This window comes from Alexandromys fortis, unplaced genomic scaffold, assembly GCF_014885135.2.
Source record: "Alexandromys fortis isolate MF-2015 unplaced genomic scaffold, M_Fortis_MF-2015_v1.1 scaffold_179, whole genome shotgun sequence".
Taxonomy (NCBI): domain Eukaryota; kingdom Metazoa; phylum Chordata; class Mammalia; order Rodentia; family Cricetidae; genus Alexandromys; species Alexandromys fortis.
In genome coordinates, this window is record NW_026068062.1 from 3,308,447 (window position 1) to 3,321,220 (window position 12,774).

A 12,774-nucleotide genomic window follows, 5' to 3' on the forward strand; every position below is an offset into this window, starting at 1 on the left:
GGAAATGGGAGGCTGGGAGGAGGCGGAAACTTTTTTTTTCCTTTTCTCAATAAAAATAAATAAATAAATAAAAATTAAAAAAGAAAGTAAAGCATCATTTCTTAGAAGTCAAAGGCTAGGAGCAGTGAGCTTTGCTATTAAAGTTGCTTCTCTCTACTTTATTCAAACTACACCTCTGAATACTGATAAAAGACTACAATATACCATGCTGGGCAAAACCTTTCTCCTTCTGCTTCTGGAAATTGGTAATAATTAGCTTGATACTAAGATCAAATAAGTATACATTCCTTTATCCTCTGTGTTGCTGATCAGGCCCTTTGGCAAGCTCGATTTACACTTCAAAGACACAACTGGACTATTTCCTCTGTTCACCAGGCTGTACTGTAACCTAATCAAAATGCTAATGGAGAGCTGTGCAGAAAAGAGCTCATACAGCATGCTGGAGTCCATCTACTCTTCACAAGCTCTGCTCACAGGGACAGGCTTTGACAATCCAGGAGAACAGGATTCAGAGAACCCTCCACCTACTTGATAAGGCTGCTCACTGTGCCTGGTGCCTGTGCTCTTAGTTTATACTAAGTGCCTCTTTCCTTGTAGGAATCTGGAAAGACAGTAGCTCTAGGTCGCAGGAACCGACAGCAGCTGCCATAAAAACTTGAATCTACAGTAAGATTTGATCAGCTCTGCACAGTCCTGGGAGCACCCCCCCCCCCGTGAGAACAGTGAGCACTCTAGGCACTGGGTGATTTCCAGTGAGCCTCAGTCCACAGATCTTTCCTTTGTTGGTTTTATCCACTAACACATCAGCATCCTAAGGACTGTGAACTGTCCTAGTGAGTCAATGAACTTTGGAACTAAATTGGATCGTAAATGACATCAGTCTATCTGTGTTTTCAAAAACAGAGGGAGGGAGGGAGGGAGGGAGGGAGGGAGGGAGGGAAAAAACTGCACAAAGGAAAACCCATAAGGCACTTTTTTAACAACCTTCAATACTAACTTACCAGTCATTCTGCAAGTATTTCCTGTGCTATTATCCCTCTTTCTCTCTTATCCTCCCATAAATTGAATTCAGACAGCAAAATATATCCTCAGTTAATCTTCCCTTGTACTTAATTTTAATGGGAATACACAAAAATGTTATCAATTATGTGACAGTCTAAGGATCATAATTTTTTTCTTTGAAAAGAGATTATATAAATCACTTAAAAAAAAAAACTTCAATATAGCTACGACTTGTCAAAGTGGCAAAACACATAAAAATCCCAAGGAAAGAATGCTGGGGAAATGGCTCAGTGCGTAGTGTTCACTGTAAAACATGAGGACCTTAGTCCAGATCCTCAGCACCCATCTTTAAAAAGCATTGCAGACAGGAGCGCCGTGCTTCTGCAATGTCACCACTGGGGAACAGAAAAGGACTGCTAGAGCTTTTTGGCCAGTCAGTCCAGTCAAGAAAACCTGTTTCAGAAAACACTCAGCACCGCACACTTCCCCCGCCACACACAGAAGTACACAAACACTTGTATAACCTCAAAGAAAGACAGCTTTCCAGTTCCTTAGTGAGCATGAGTCAGCTCCACAGAAAAGTAGTCATAACACCCACAGAAGGAGAAGTGGCCGAAATCATAGTGCATATCAAGTCGAGCTGAAAGGTAGCAAAATCTACCCGAACAGTAGTGTCCAGAAGCCTGGGCACATGAAATCAGAGGACTTAAAATAACTTCTGACCTTGCATAATAAACACACATGTGCCTAAAGGTCAGCGAAGAGAAGACAGCAAAGCAGGACTTGGTGCTCATGGCTGGGAGCTGGATCTACAAGAAACAGGAACTAAAAGCTCGGCAGGTTCTGCTACAACCTGAAGTGGGTGACAATGGCCGCGCTGGGCATGGACAATCTGTAGGCTGCTTTATGAGACGTGAGAGCCTGGCTACCCCAGAGCAGTCAGCACTATCAGCTCCACAGCTATCTTCAACACTGTGGTGCAGGAATCTAACCTCGGGCATTAAGAGTCACTCCTGATTTGCTTTTAGCAGCTTGTATTGAAAAACAAAAAAACTTCAAAGAACCTTTAGCAAAGTACATGGAGTGGGTTACAAACAGAAAATACTGTGACCAAGATGTAGCCTGATGAGATCCTTAGAACTTGTTCTGAATACTGCATCAGATCGTTTCCCTCTGAAATGAATGTTTAATAAACTCTTTGAGGATTTACATTCCCTATATATTCAACTCTATAGACCCTCTTTGCCAGTTATTATTTGCAAATTATTCTACACAACCTATTCTATACCAAAGTTTTCAAGAATTAATATAATCTACATGATGAAGACACACCCAGATATAAAGGTATACCATGATACACTTAGTTAAACTATGTGATGATTATTTTCTGTGAGTAAATGTTTATCAGATATAATGAAATGGTGGGATGCTCCGACGGTTCTGAACTGTAGAAGATGAGCAGTGGTCCTCTGTCCCACTCTTAGCGGGGGGAGTGCAGGCTAATGCTCGCCAAGCAGACTCCATCACTTTCAAAAACAAGTAAGGATCTGTTTGGTGTTATCAACCCACAATACAGAAAGGTTAAAATTTAATTTAAATTTTAAAAAGAAAAAGATAGGGGAACAATTATCTCAATACAGAATGGTCGCTTCCTCTGGCAGAAGGAAAAGCAGATGGCAGCAACAAGGAGCACACAAGGGCCTCAAATGTCATGGCAACACTCTATTCCTTAAATTTTGTCCTGACTCTCTGATTATTATCTTACTGTTGTCCAAAGTCCTACAGCATGCACAGGAAAGATTCTAATAGCTCACCATTAGAATTTTAAGTCCAAGTTTTGCAGCCATCCCTCTATTGGTTTTCCCAAAAAGAGGCCCTCATCTGTCTACCTGCGTACCCACCACCCACCTAACTGTCCATCTGCGTGGCTGGGAAGAGAGCCTGTGGTCTTACACTAGGCAAGTGGTCTACCACTGAGCTATATCCTAACCCCTCAAAAACTATTTCAGAATCAATTCTGCAAGATTTACAATCCCCACTAAGATTTTTAAATAAACAATTGCAATCAATTTATGGATGAAACTGGCACATAGATATGACCGTTACTCACAGACAGAACGCTAGAAACGGCCTACAAAATGACCAGGCTCGGGCTGTTTGTGTCACGCCCTACTTCAGCCTTCCTCTGCTACAGTAACCTGGGTATTGAACGTGCCTAGTCTCGACACCACGACTAATTGGCCCCACAGAATTCCTGCAATCGCCCTCTCAGTAGCAGTGTGTATCAGCACCTGGCTCAGCAAGCTCTAGGCCTCACTGCTGAAATGCAGGAATGCTGTCTATTCCCGTGTGGGCGTCATCCTTGAATTCTGTCCGTACTTGTTAATGAAGGACCAAACAACTTGGCCTTGACTCTTTGACCCTGTGTGCTTCTCTGAGGCTGTCTCATTAGTGCCTGGCCAGGTTCCTCCTGTCTCACTGAGGACAAAGAAAGCAGAGAGCAACCCAAATTCTAGGGACATGATGATAAAACATTTCATCCTTGATAGGGACAAAGAGTTTAAAAAAAAAATAGGGATAACATTCTGTCATCCTGAACTACAATGACATAGCTGAGATTTACTAAATATACTACAGGGTACCAAGAGAGTTCCTCAAAAACTGTAAAGGACAATCCATTTGTACTTTTAAAAGACATTACAAACTCTGATGGCAACAGCTCCCTCTCCTGACTCTTAGTGGAATCACATGAAGAGGGAGAAATGCCCTGAATCCACATAAGAAAATCCTTTTACTATACAGAGCCTTACGCATGGGAAGGATGTGGATGCACACACAACACACATGATCTAGATAAGACAAATTACTAAATTTAACATTTTCCTTCACTAACTTCAACTTTTACATGTTTAGCAAGCATGTTATTACTGACATGGTTTTTCACCCTTTATAGAGCTGGACTGAACATTACTGCAGCAAATCAGCACAACAGACCCACTTTGACCACATCAAGGAATCCACAACTTTGAAAAGACAGTTATAGTCACCCCGCCCTCTCTTGCTTGCTCGCTTGCGTGCACATGCGCACCCACCCCCCCCCAGACACATACAGAGAGACAGACAGACAGACAGAGACACAGAGAAAACCCTAAAATGCATATATAGTGATACTTTGTTTGTATTTTAATAAATAAAACTTGCCTGAAGTTCAGAGAGTAAGAGAGCCACACTGATCACCCCTACAGACCAGGCAGTGATCACACACATCTTTAATCCTAGCTCGCCATAGAAACCAGGCGGTACTACTGTACACCCTTAATCCCAGAACTAGAGAGGATTATAAAACCGGAGCAGACAGCTCTCAGTCTCATTCTGAGAATCCTAGAGGCAGGATCGCCACTTTGGACTGAGGTAGAGGTAAGAGCCAGTAGCTGGCTGTTTTTGCTTTTCTGACCTTCAAGTTGAACCCCAATTTCTGTCTCTGGTTTTTATTAATCATGCTACATGCATACAATTAAAATACAAACATATCCCGATGGTTATGTAGCCAGGTGTGTGCTCTGGAGTGAGGTGGATGCAGGCGCACATGGGAGCCTCACCTCATGGCAGCTATTAGCTGCAGAGGCCACACCAGTGACTCAGGAGAGGCTCTATTCCAGTCTCACAGCAATTCCTGAAGACAGTAAACTGCAGAAGCAGCTACAATGAGTGCTCACGTGTACGTGATCACTAGCAACTCCAGCAAAAACAGATGGAAACCCATTCAGCAGTAGCTAGGCTCATTCTACACTCATCAACACGTATGTATAAGATGCGTACACAGAGAGATAAGGACAACACAAATAAGGAAAAGGAATAAGTTGGTAGATGGGGTAAACAGGCAGTACTGGAGCTCTCTGTATTTTTACAGTGTGAAACTATTTCACATTTTCAAAGCTGTAAAAGCTTTAGAAACAAATCTTACAGACTAGTTGGTAATCAGTCAGAAGTAGAAAACATGCTTGAGGCTTTCCTTGCAGTGAGGAGATGGCAACAAAATGTTACATGTAGTGATACACCTATACTATGGTGCCTAGACATAATACAGTTGGGCCACTGATGAACCTTTGGGGCTTCCTCCTTCCAAAGAGCAAGACAGGGCTTTACCCTATACACATAGTATTGTAAGAGTGATAAAGCCAGGGCAAAACCACAGTGGCTACTCTGGACCTGTGAGGTAACCTGAGAAGCAGGCTTGATTGGCATCTGGGAGGCCTGCCTAGACTCTGAGAGGCGGGAAGGCAAGGTTTTCCTCATGGAACGCTTCTCAAACCCTTGCCACCCTCTTGTTGTGGTCCAGCAATGCCACTAAGATGCAGGACCATCCTCTGCAGCAGCACACCACTCGTCTCCCCCCCCCAAGAGAAGTACAAGCATTTCCAGCAGAGATACTGCCCAATGCACCTGAGCGTCTGAGATGAAGAAATGAAGACATTTCCATACAGACCCGGGATTTCTCAAATGGCCCTTCAGTAGTGTGGCCATCAAGAGCGGTCAGCAGCAGCCAGACCAACTCTACATACATGATATGTACAGACACACATACAGAAGGAGATAAGGACAGACCAACTCTACATACATGATATGTGCAGACACACATACAGAAGGAGATAAGGACAGACCAACTCTACATACATGATATGTGCAGACACACATACAGAAGGAGATAAGGACAGTCAGACAAACTCTACATACATGATATGTGCAGACACACATACAGAAGGAGATAAGGACAACACAGAGAAGGAAAGGGATTATACATCACCCTGGAGAATATGTATGCACACACCTACGGAACACTCAGTGCTCTAGGCGACCCCCAGGAACAAAATAAAGAAACAGCATCAAGGATATCTTTTCAAATAAGACTAACTGGTAAAACTGAATAACACAACACAGAGAGCTTCAGGGAGAGCCTGAGATTCCAGACGTGGCATAGCAAGGAAGTCTCCCAGCTGAGAGTGACCGTGCAAAGACCTGTGGTGGTCATACTGCAGACATGAGGGCAGGCTCAGGACCCATAAAGCACTGACCTGATACAGTTAAGGAAGCTGGCACTGCCACAGCAGGATTGGGAAAGCAGAGCAGGGCAGAAGATAGACGGGGATGATGCCACGGAGGGGACCGGAAAGGCAGAGTTTGGACCCCGCAGACCACAGCAATGGTCACAAGGTTCAAATGGAAGGAGAACTCTGGGAAGCAGCTGCACCAAGGACCACCCAACTTGCATTATTATCCCTTCACAAGGCACCACTCTCAATCACTACTCAACAAAGCCAGTTCTTACCACAGGAAGACCTGGACAGGCTGAATGTTGGCAGTGCAGAGACAAGGACTGGTTGGGAAGGGGCAGAAAGCACCATGACACAACAGACTAAGTTCTCCAACACCATCAAGGGCAGAGACATTTGTACCCAAGTGTGGATCAGGGTATGGTGGTATATACCTGGACTCCACCGAAGAGATTTTTAACTGCAGAGCCTTGTGTGATGGAACAAAGGTAAATACTGAGGTACAGACACTACCTGAGGCTCAGTTAAAGGCATAATTTTCCAACTCTGAAAGAGTAGCTAGTTGTTCTGGAGCAGCCCCATTACCATGGGCTGTCAGGGCCTGAAAACAGCCGCCCAAGCTGGAGGCTCACAGCAGGTTTGTGCCCAGGAGATTATCAAAATGGACTCAAAAACATAAACCATATGATCACAATCATCCCTACAGGTGTAAAAGGCCCTTGGATAACATCAAACAGCCTTTCATGACATGTCATGAAAAGAAATGATGAACGGACATGACGCATGTCAACATAATAAAGCCTATGTACAACAAACCTATAACTAATATCATGGTAAGTGAGAAGACACGCGTCCACTCTGTCCAATTCAATACAGAGCTCAAAGTTTTAGCCACAGCAATAAGGCAAGAGAAAGAAATAAAAGGAATACAAGTACAAAAGAAGGGAAAGGATTAAGGCATCTATCTCCCTTTGCAGATGGCATGACTCTATACAAGACTACCAAGGAACTCTTAGAATTGATATACTTTCAACAAAGCAGCAGATAACAAAATTAGCACACGAAAATCAATGGCCTTCCTACATACCAACAACAAACATGAAGACAAACCAGAGAAGAAATACCACTCAAACCAGCTACCTATACAGTCTTGTTTTGGGAAGGTGTGGTGAAATATTAGTTGAATATTGTGTTGCATTCATTTATGCCATGGAACATTTGTTTAATGATGCAAAGATGTGTTGCATTCTTTTATGTTGCATTTGTTTAACTCTGTGAAGCTGTATTACTGTGCCTGCCTAAAACACCGGATTGGTCTAATAAAGAGACAATAGCTGGGCAGGAAAGGGATAGGCAGGTCTGCCAGGCAGAGAGGATAAATAGAAGGAGAAGGGTAGTGAGGAAAAAAAGGAGGATGCCAGGGGCCAGCTACCCAGCCAAACAGACAGACACAAAATGAAAAAAAAAAAAAAAACATAGAGAGAAATAGAAAAAGGTAGAGCCCAGAGACAAAAGGTAGATGGGACCTCTGTGGCAGCAAAGATCCCAGCATACTGGAAATATCAGCACCATGGGATGATTCCGAAGGACAGCAGCAGCTGTGGAGTAGAGCTTACATGAACTTATGAGACGAGTTATGTGAGCTACGGATTTTAGTGCCAGAGAAGTGAGGTGGCTCAAGCCCCTTGTAGCCCAGATCGTATGTGGGTCCCTGACATCAATCACTGACATTTTTACATTGTTGATGGTAGTTTTGTTTTGATTTGACCGTGATTGTTCCCTGGTTCTTGCCTCTTGGAGTAATACACTACATAAAATTATTATTATTATTATTTATTATTATATAAAAGCCTACAGCTAAAAGACTTTGGACTTTTAAAGAGACATTGGTATTTTAAAGAGAACTTGGACTTTTAAGACTGTGAGAACAGAAAAAGACCATGAGAGTCTAAACAACAGTAAACAACAAAAATCCTTTGGATGTTACTACTGTCCCTGATTTCAAGTTGTACTGTAGAGCCATAGTAATAAAAGCAGTATCACACTGGCACAAAGACAGACCCATGGAGCAGGGCAGCAGAAAGAAGAGGGGAGAGATGCAAGTCACTGCAACTATAGACACATGGCTTTTAGCAATGATGTTCAAAATACTCAGAAAAATGGCATCTTCAACAAATGCTGTTAGTCAAAGTGGATATCAACATGCAAAAGAATGAAACTAGATTCTTAGCTCTCATCCTGAATAAAATTCACTCCATATGGATCCAAGATTCAACTGAAGACTAAATATTTTTAAACTGCTAAGGAAAAAGTAGTAAATAAGCTTCAGCATACAGCTATGGATAAGGATTTTCTGATAGGAGTCCAGCAGCACAGGAAATAAGACCAGCAATTGATAAATGGGATCTCATAAAAGTACAAAGCTTCTATACTGAGATGGAAACTGTCAATCAACTAAAGAGGCAGCCCAAGAATAGAATAAAATTTTTGCCAACTACACATGTGACAAAGGGATTAGTATCTAGAAAATACAAGGAATTAAAAAAAAAAACAACTAAGCACCAAGATAACAAACACCAGCCAAGCATGGTGGTGCGCGCTTTAATCCCAGCACTCAGGAGGCTCTGTCAGTTCGAGGCCAGCCTGGTCTACAGAGTGAGTTCCAGCACAGCCAAAACTACAGAGAAACCCTGTCTAGAAAATCCAAATAAGAGAAAGAGAGAGAGAGAAATTTAAAAATATACCATGGAACTAAAGAAAGAGTTCTCCAAAGAAAAAATATGAATGGCTAATAAACAGTTTTAAAAGTGGTCAACATCTTTAGTCACCAGAGAATAAGGATGAAAACTACTTTAACATCCTATCATAAATGACCACCGTCACAAACACAGATTATGACAAACAGTGGCATGGGGAAGGAGAACGCTTTCCAGTGCTGGTGGGAGTGCACACTAGCACAGACACTGTGAAAATCAGTCTGGAGGTTCTCAAAGAAACAAAACCATGATCTACCATATGACCCGGCTGTACCACTGGGTGTATATCCAAGGATCTCAATACCCTACTGCAGAGATACTTGGACATCTATGTTCATTGCTGCTCTATTCACAATAGGCAAGAAACAGAATCAAATGCGGTACATATACTCAATAGAATTCTACCCAGCTGTAAAGGAAAATGAAACTGTTGGTAAATGACAGAACTGGAAAGAATACGGAGTAAGGTACTCAGGCCCAGAAGGACAAGTGCTCCCTGTTCTCTCTCATGCAGGGAGGTGGGTGGGCACACTGGGAAGTGATGGCCATGAAAGCCAGCTGAAGCGAAAGCAGAGGGCGGGCAGACTGCTGACAACGCAGGCTTAGCACAAAACGCAGAGGGATGAGAGAGACAAGCTGGCAGGGAAGGGAAGGGCTAAGCAAGCTGAAAAGTGTTTGAAAATCCATCCAGACACCTACTATCTTGTAATTCAATTAAGAATATTTTTTTTAAAAGTTAAAGGGGAAACTGCTGATAAGGATAGACAATGCTGTTCCTAGAATCAATGGGTCAACAAGAAAACATCCCCCTGCCAGGTGTGGGATACTTCTGTAAGGGATGTTGGTCACGGAGGTTCCACTGGCTCAAACACAATACAAGCTCTAGCGTTCCTCCTGGTTACCCCCAGAACTAAGGACCTACTGCTGAAAATATGACACACCTTGGTTGCAACGCACAGAGAAGACAAGACACGCACTGGGTCTTCAAAGAACTGGCCCTGTCCATAGCCAGCCATGGGGTAGGGAGAGGTTCATAGGGCCCCTACCCTTTCATGCTCAACTACTGAGTAACAGTGGATTTTTGGTGAGGGCCCATAATCATTTTCATTTGTGTATCAAGTGGGGGTCCGCTAAGTCCCAAAGGATAGTTCCAAACCCATGACTACACAGACAACCCTGACTAACTCAGTAGATCATAAAGCAAAGGAAAAGGTCATGACAACAGGAAAGGGATTTGTGGAAGGTGGATGCCAGGGATGGGGGAGACGGGCAGGGAGCAATCATGTGCATCACACCCATGTGGAAACTGTGGAGGAGCAATTTTAGTGAATAAAAGGAAATACCAACAAGCACGAGAATCGTCCTCAACCCAAAAGGCAAGGGTGGCTTGCAGATTAACACATTTGAAAGGCACAGATCACCAGTTGGTACAGTCCTGGTGACAATCTTAGCTTCAAAAGGAGGGCCGTCTACAGCTGATTATAAGTCATTAAGTAGAGAAAAGTTCTAAAGCCCAATATGACACTACCACAAAGGGTGTCACCCTCTTAATTCACAATCCGAGGCTGAAAGGGAGAGAACTGAGTGCTTAGCTGTTTCCACGGCTCACCGGGTAATAAGAGAACATGCTTTACAGAAAAGCTCAGTCAACAAATCTAAAACTAACGCTATAATTTTTAAAAATCAACATTTTTCTAAATTCAAACAAGCAAAACAAAAAAAAAAACTGATTTGGGCAAGAGTCATTAGTGGATGATAAGAGGATTATGGGTAATTATGTTTGAAAAAGAATCCCTTCCTAGTGAGGAAATGCAATCGTCCTCTTAACCAAATGACTCCATTCAGCATGACTGAAGGGCGGCCTGAGAGCACGCTTTGTAGGATGACGCGGAATGAAGTTACATTTTCCTCTGTAAAATACACTCACCAAAAATGTTCAACTGGAACCCAAGCACACCTACACCAGACTTCAAGTTTAAGAATTCAGAAAGCAATCCCAAAAGGAAACAAGTAGGTGGATAGGAACAGGGCACACATTCTGAGCTTGAGTTTCTCCCAGCCCTTTTCTTAATTTTGGGAAGTATGGCAAATGGCAAACGCCAAGCTAGTGCAAATATGAGAAAAATTGGTTTCTCTTTAGTCTCACTCTGCAAGGCTAAGACATTCACCCGGTGATCACATTTACCAAATTCCAGGGTCAAGGGAAGATTTGGAGTTAAGAAAACAGTCAGGAACATCGACAGAAAAGAGGAGGCGAGCCTCCTGCAGAGGTGAGAGAGTGGGAGACAGAGACAGCCAGAGAGGCCCACGCAACACAGCCGGGCTGGCAGACTATAAAGGACCAGCTAGAAGGGTGATTCCTCTCTCTCCCCCTACAACCCATCAATCTCAGAAACGATAATTTCACCTTTGCTGGAGAAGAGTGCGTAAAGTGTACTACACAGGTAGAAAGTCCCACCGCCGTGCATGTCAATGTGGAGCTGATAGCCTTGCAGTCCATATTCTGGGCTGTCATCCAAAAAGGGACCATGATGCTGAGGCGACACATAGGGACTGAAAAACAAATCAACACACACACAAATCTGTCAACATCACAGACAAAATACTTGGTTGTAAAACACTCCTAAAAATTATTATTTATTCAAAACACTGCTCCCACCAATGACACGCTATAGGAACCTAATAACCTTCATTCTGTGAACTCAAAGGAACTGTTCCATGTTCTCATCAGCTTCTAACAAAAACTGGCACAGATATAGAGTTCCATGGGCAGCCACCAGACCAGCACAGTGACTGTGATTGAGATCCGCCCTAGAACAGCAGTTCTACTAAGGCCACCATGCCCTCGGTCTTCTCAGTGACCAAAGACTGTGTTGGTACACAGACCTACAGGCCAAGGAATCAGGCTAAGATGCAAGCTAAAACCAGCCAATTGTTTCAGTAAGAAAAACCTCACCATGGAAGGCAGTACACTTAAAAGCATCCAGGAGCTTTACTTAAAAACTGAGTAAGGAGGGGCGAGGGGGGAGCTGCAGGGAGACTAAAAAGATTGTTCTCCACCTAACAGCAGGCTGATACATGAGAAGACACCCACAGAACAGACCAGAGTCAACCAGAGGGCCAAAGGTCTGGACATTTTCCAAGTTCAAGACTTTAGATTATCAAATATGAGAACCTGAGGAAGGATGGTAGCATGCTATCAGAACAAAGCACTCCTGCCCCTCTAAGTAATACCCTACCAGGTATACAGTCCTTAAACTGGAACAAACTGAGTAGATACATGTCCATAAATAATACAATTATCTTAGCGATAGCTAAGTGATCAGTCATGTCTGATGTCTTGCGTCTACTGAATACAGAATACTTTTAGAGCTATCCTAAGACTATTAAGAGGGAACTGACTTCGAATTTTATGAGAATCCAATCCACCCATATACAGATACGCACAGAATCCAATCCACCATACACAGATACGCACAGAATCCAATCCACCATACACAGATACATACAGAATCCAATCCACCATATACAGATACATACAGAATCCAATCCACCCATATACAGATACCTACAGAATCCAATCCACCCATATACAGATACGTACAGAGTGGCTGAGCCTAATGTGCTTCTCTCCACAAGGTGATGAAAATGAAGATTTGCCATGACAAAAGCCAGTCCTGCGTCCTTCTGAAAAGATAATTTAAAAGAACATAGTTTTCAATAGAAGTATTTTAATTTTTCACAAGTTCACTGTGAAAAGCACAGCTTATCATTTTGAAGATGTATACATTATTATTGCCAATAAAGTGCCAATAAATAAGACTTGCACACAATACCAAGAGCTGGACCATGATTCACTCAATTGGCAGAACATGTAGTCCCAAAAGAATTAACATCCTACACTTGTGCAATAGCAAAGTGCCCTATTATACACAATGATTTCCATGTTATTTATTTGTATACAT

General features: G+C 42.8%; 1 protein-coding gene across 11 annotated transcripts in view; it reads right to left on the minus strand.

Moving 5' to 3' along the window:
* Positions 1–12,774, minus strand: part of Fbxo15 (F-box protein 15) — an 80,357-nt gene that overhangs the window by 12,341 nt on the left and 55,242 nt on the right. For all 11 annotated transcript variants that reach the window (XM_050120284.1, XM_050120285.1, XM_050120279.1 and 8 more), the window contains 2 exons: positions 12,414–12,496; positions 11,217–11,362 (listed from right to left, as the gene is read on the minus strand). In XM_050120284.1, coding sequence (XP_049976241.1) covers positions 11,217–11,362; positions 12,414–12,496 — 229 coding nt within the window. The remainder of the gene's footprint in view (positions 1–11,216; positions 11,363–12,413; positions 12,497–12,774) is intronic.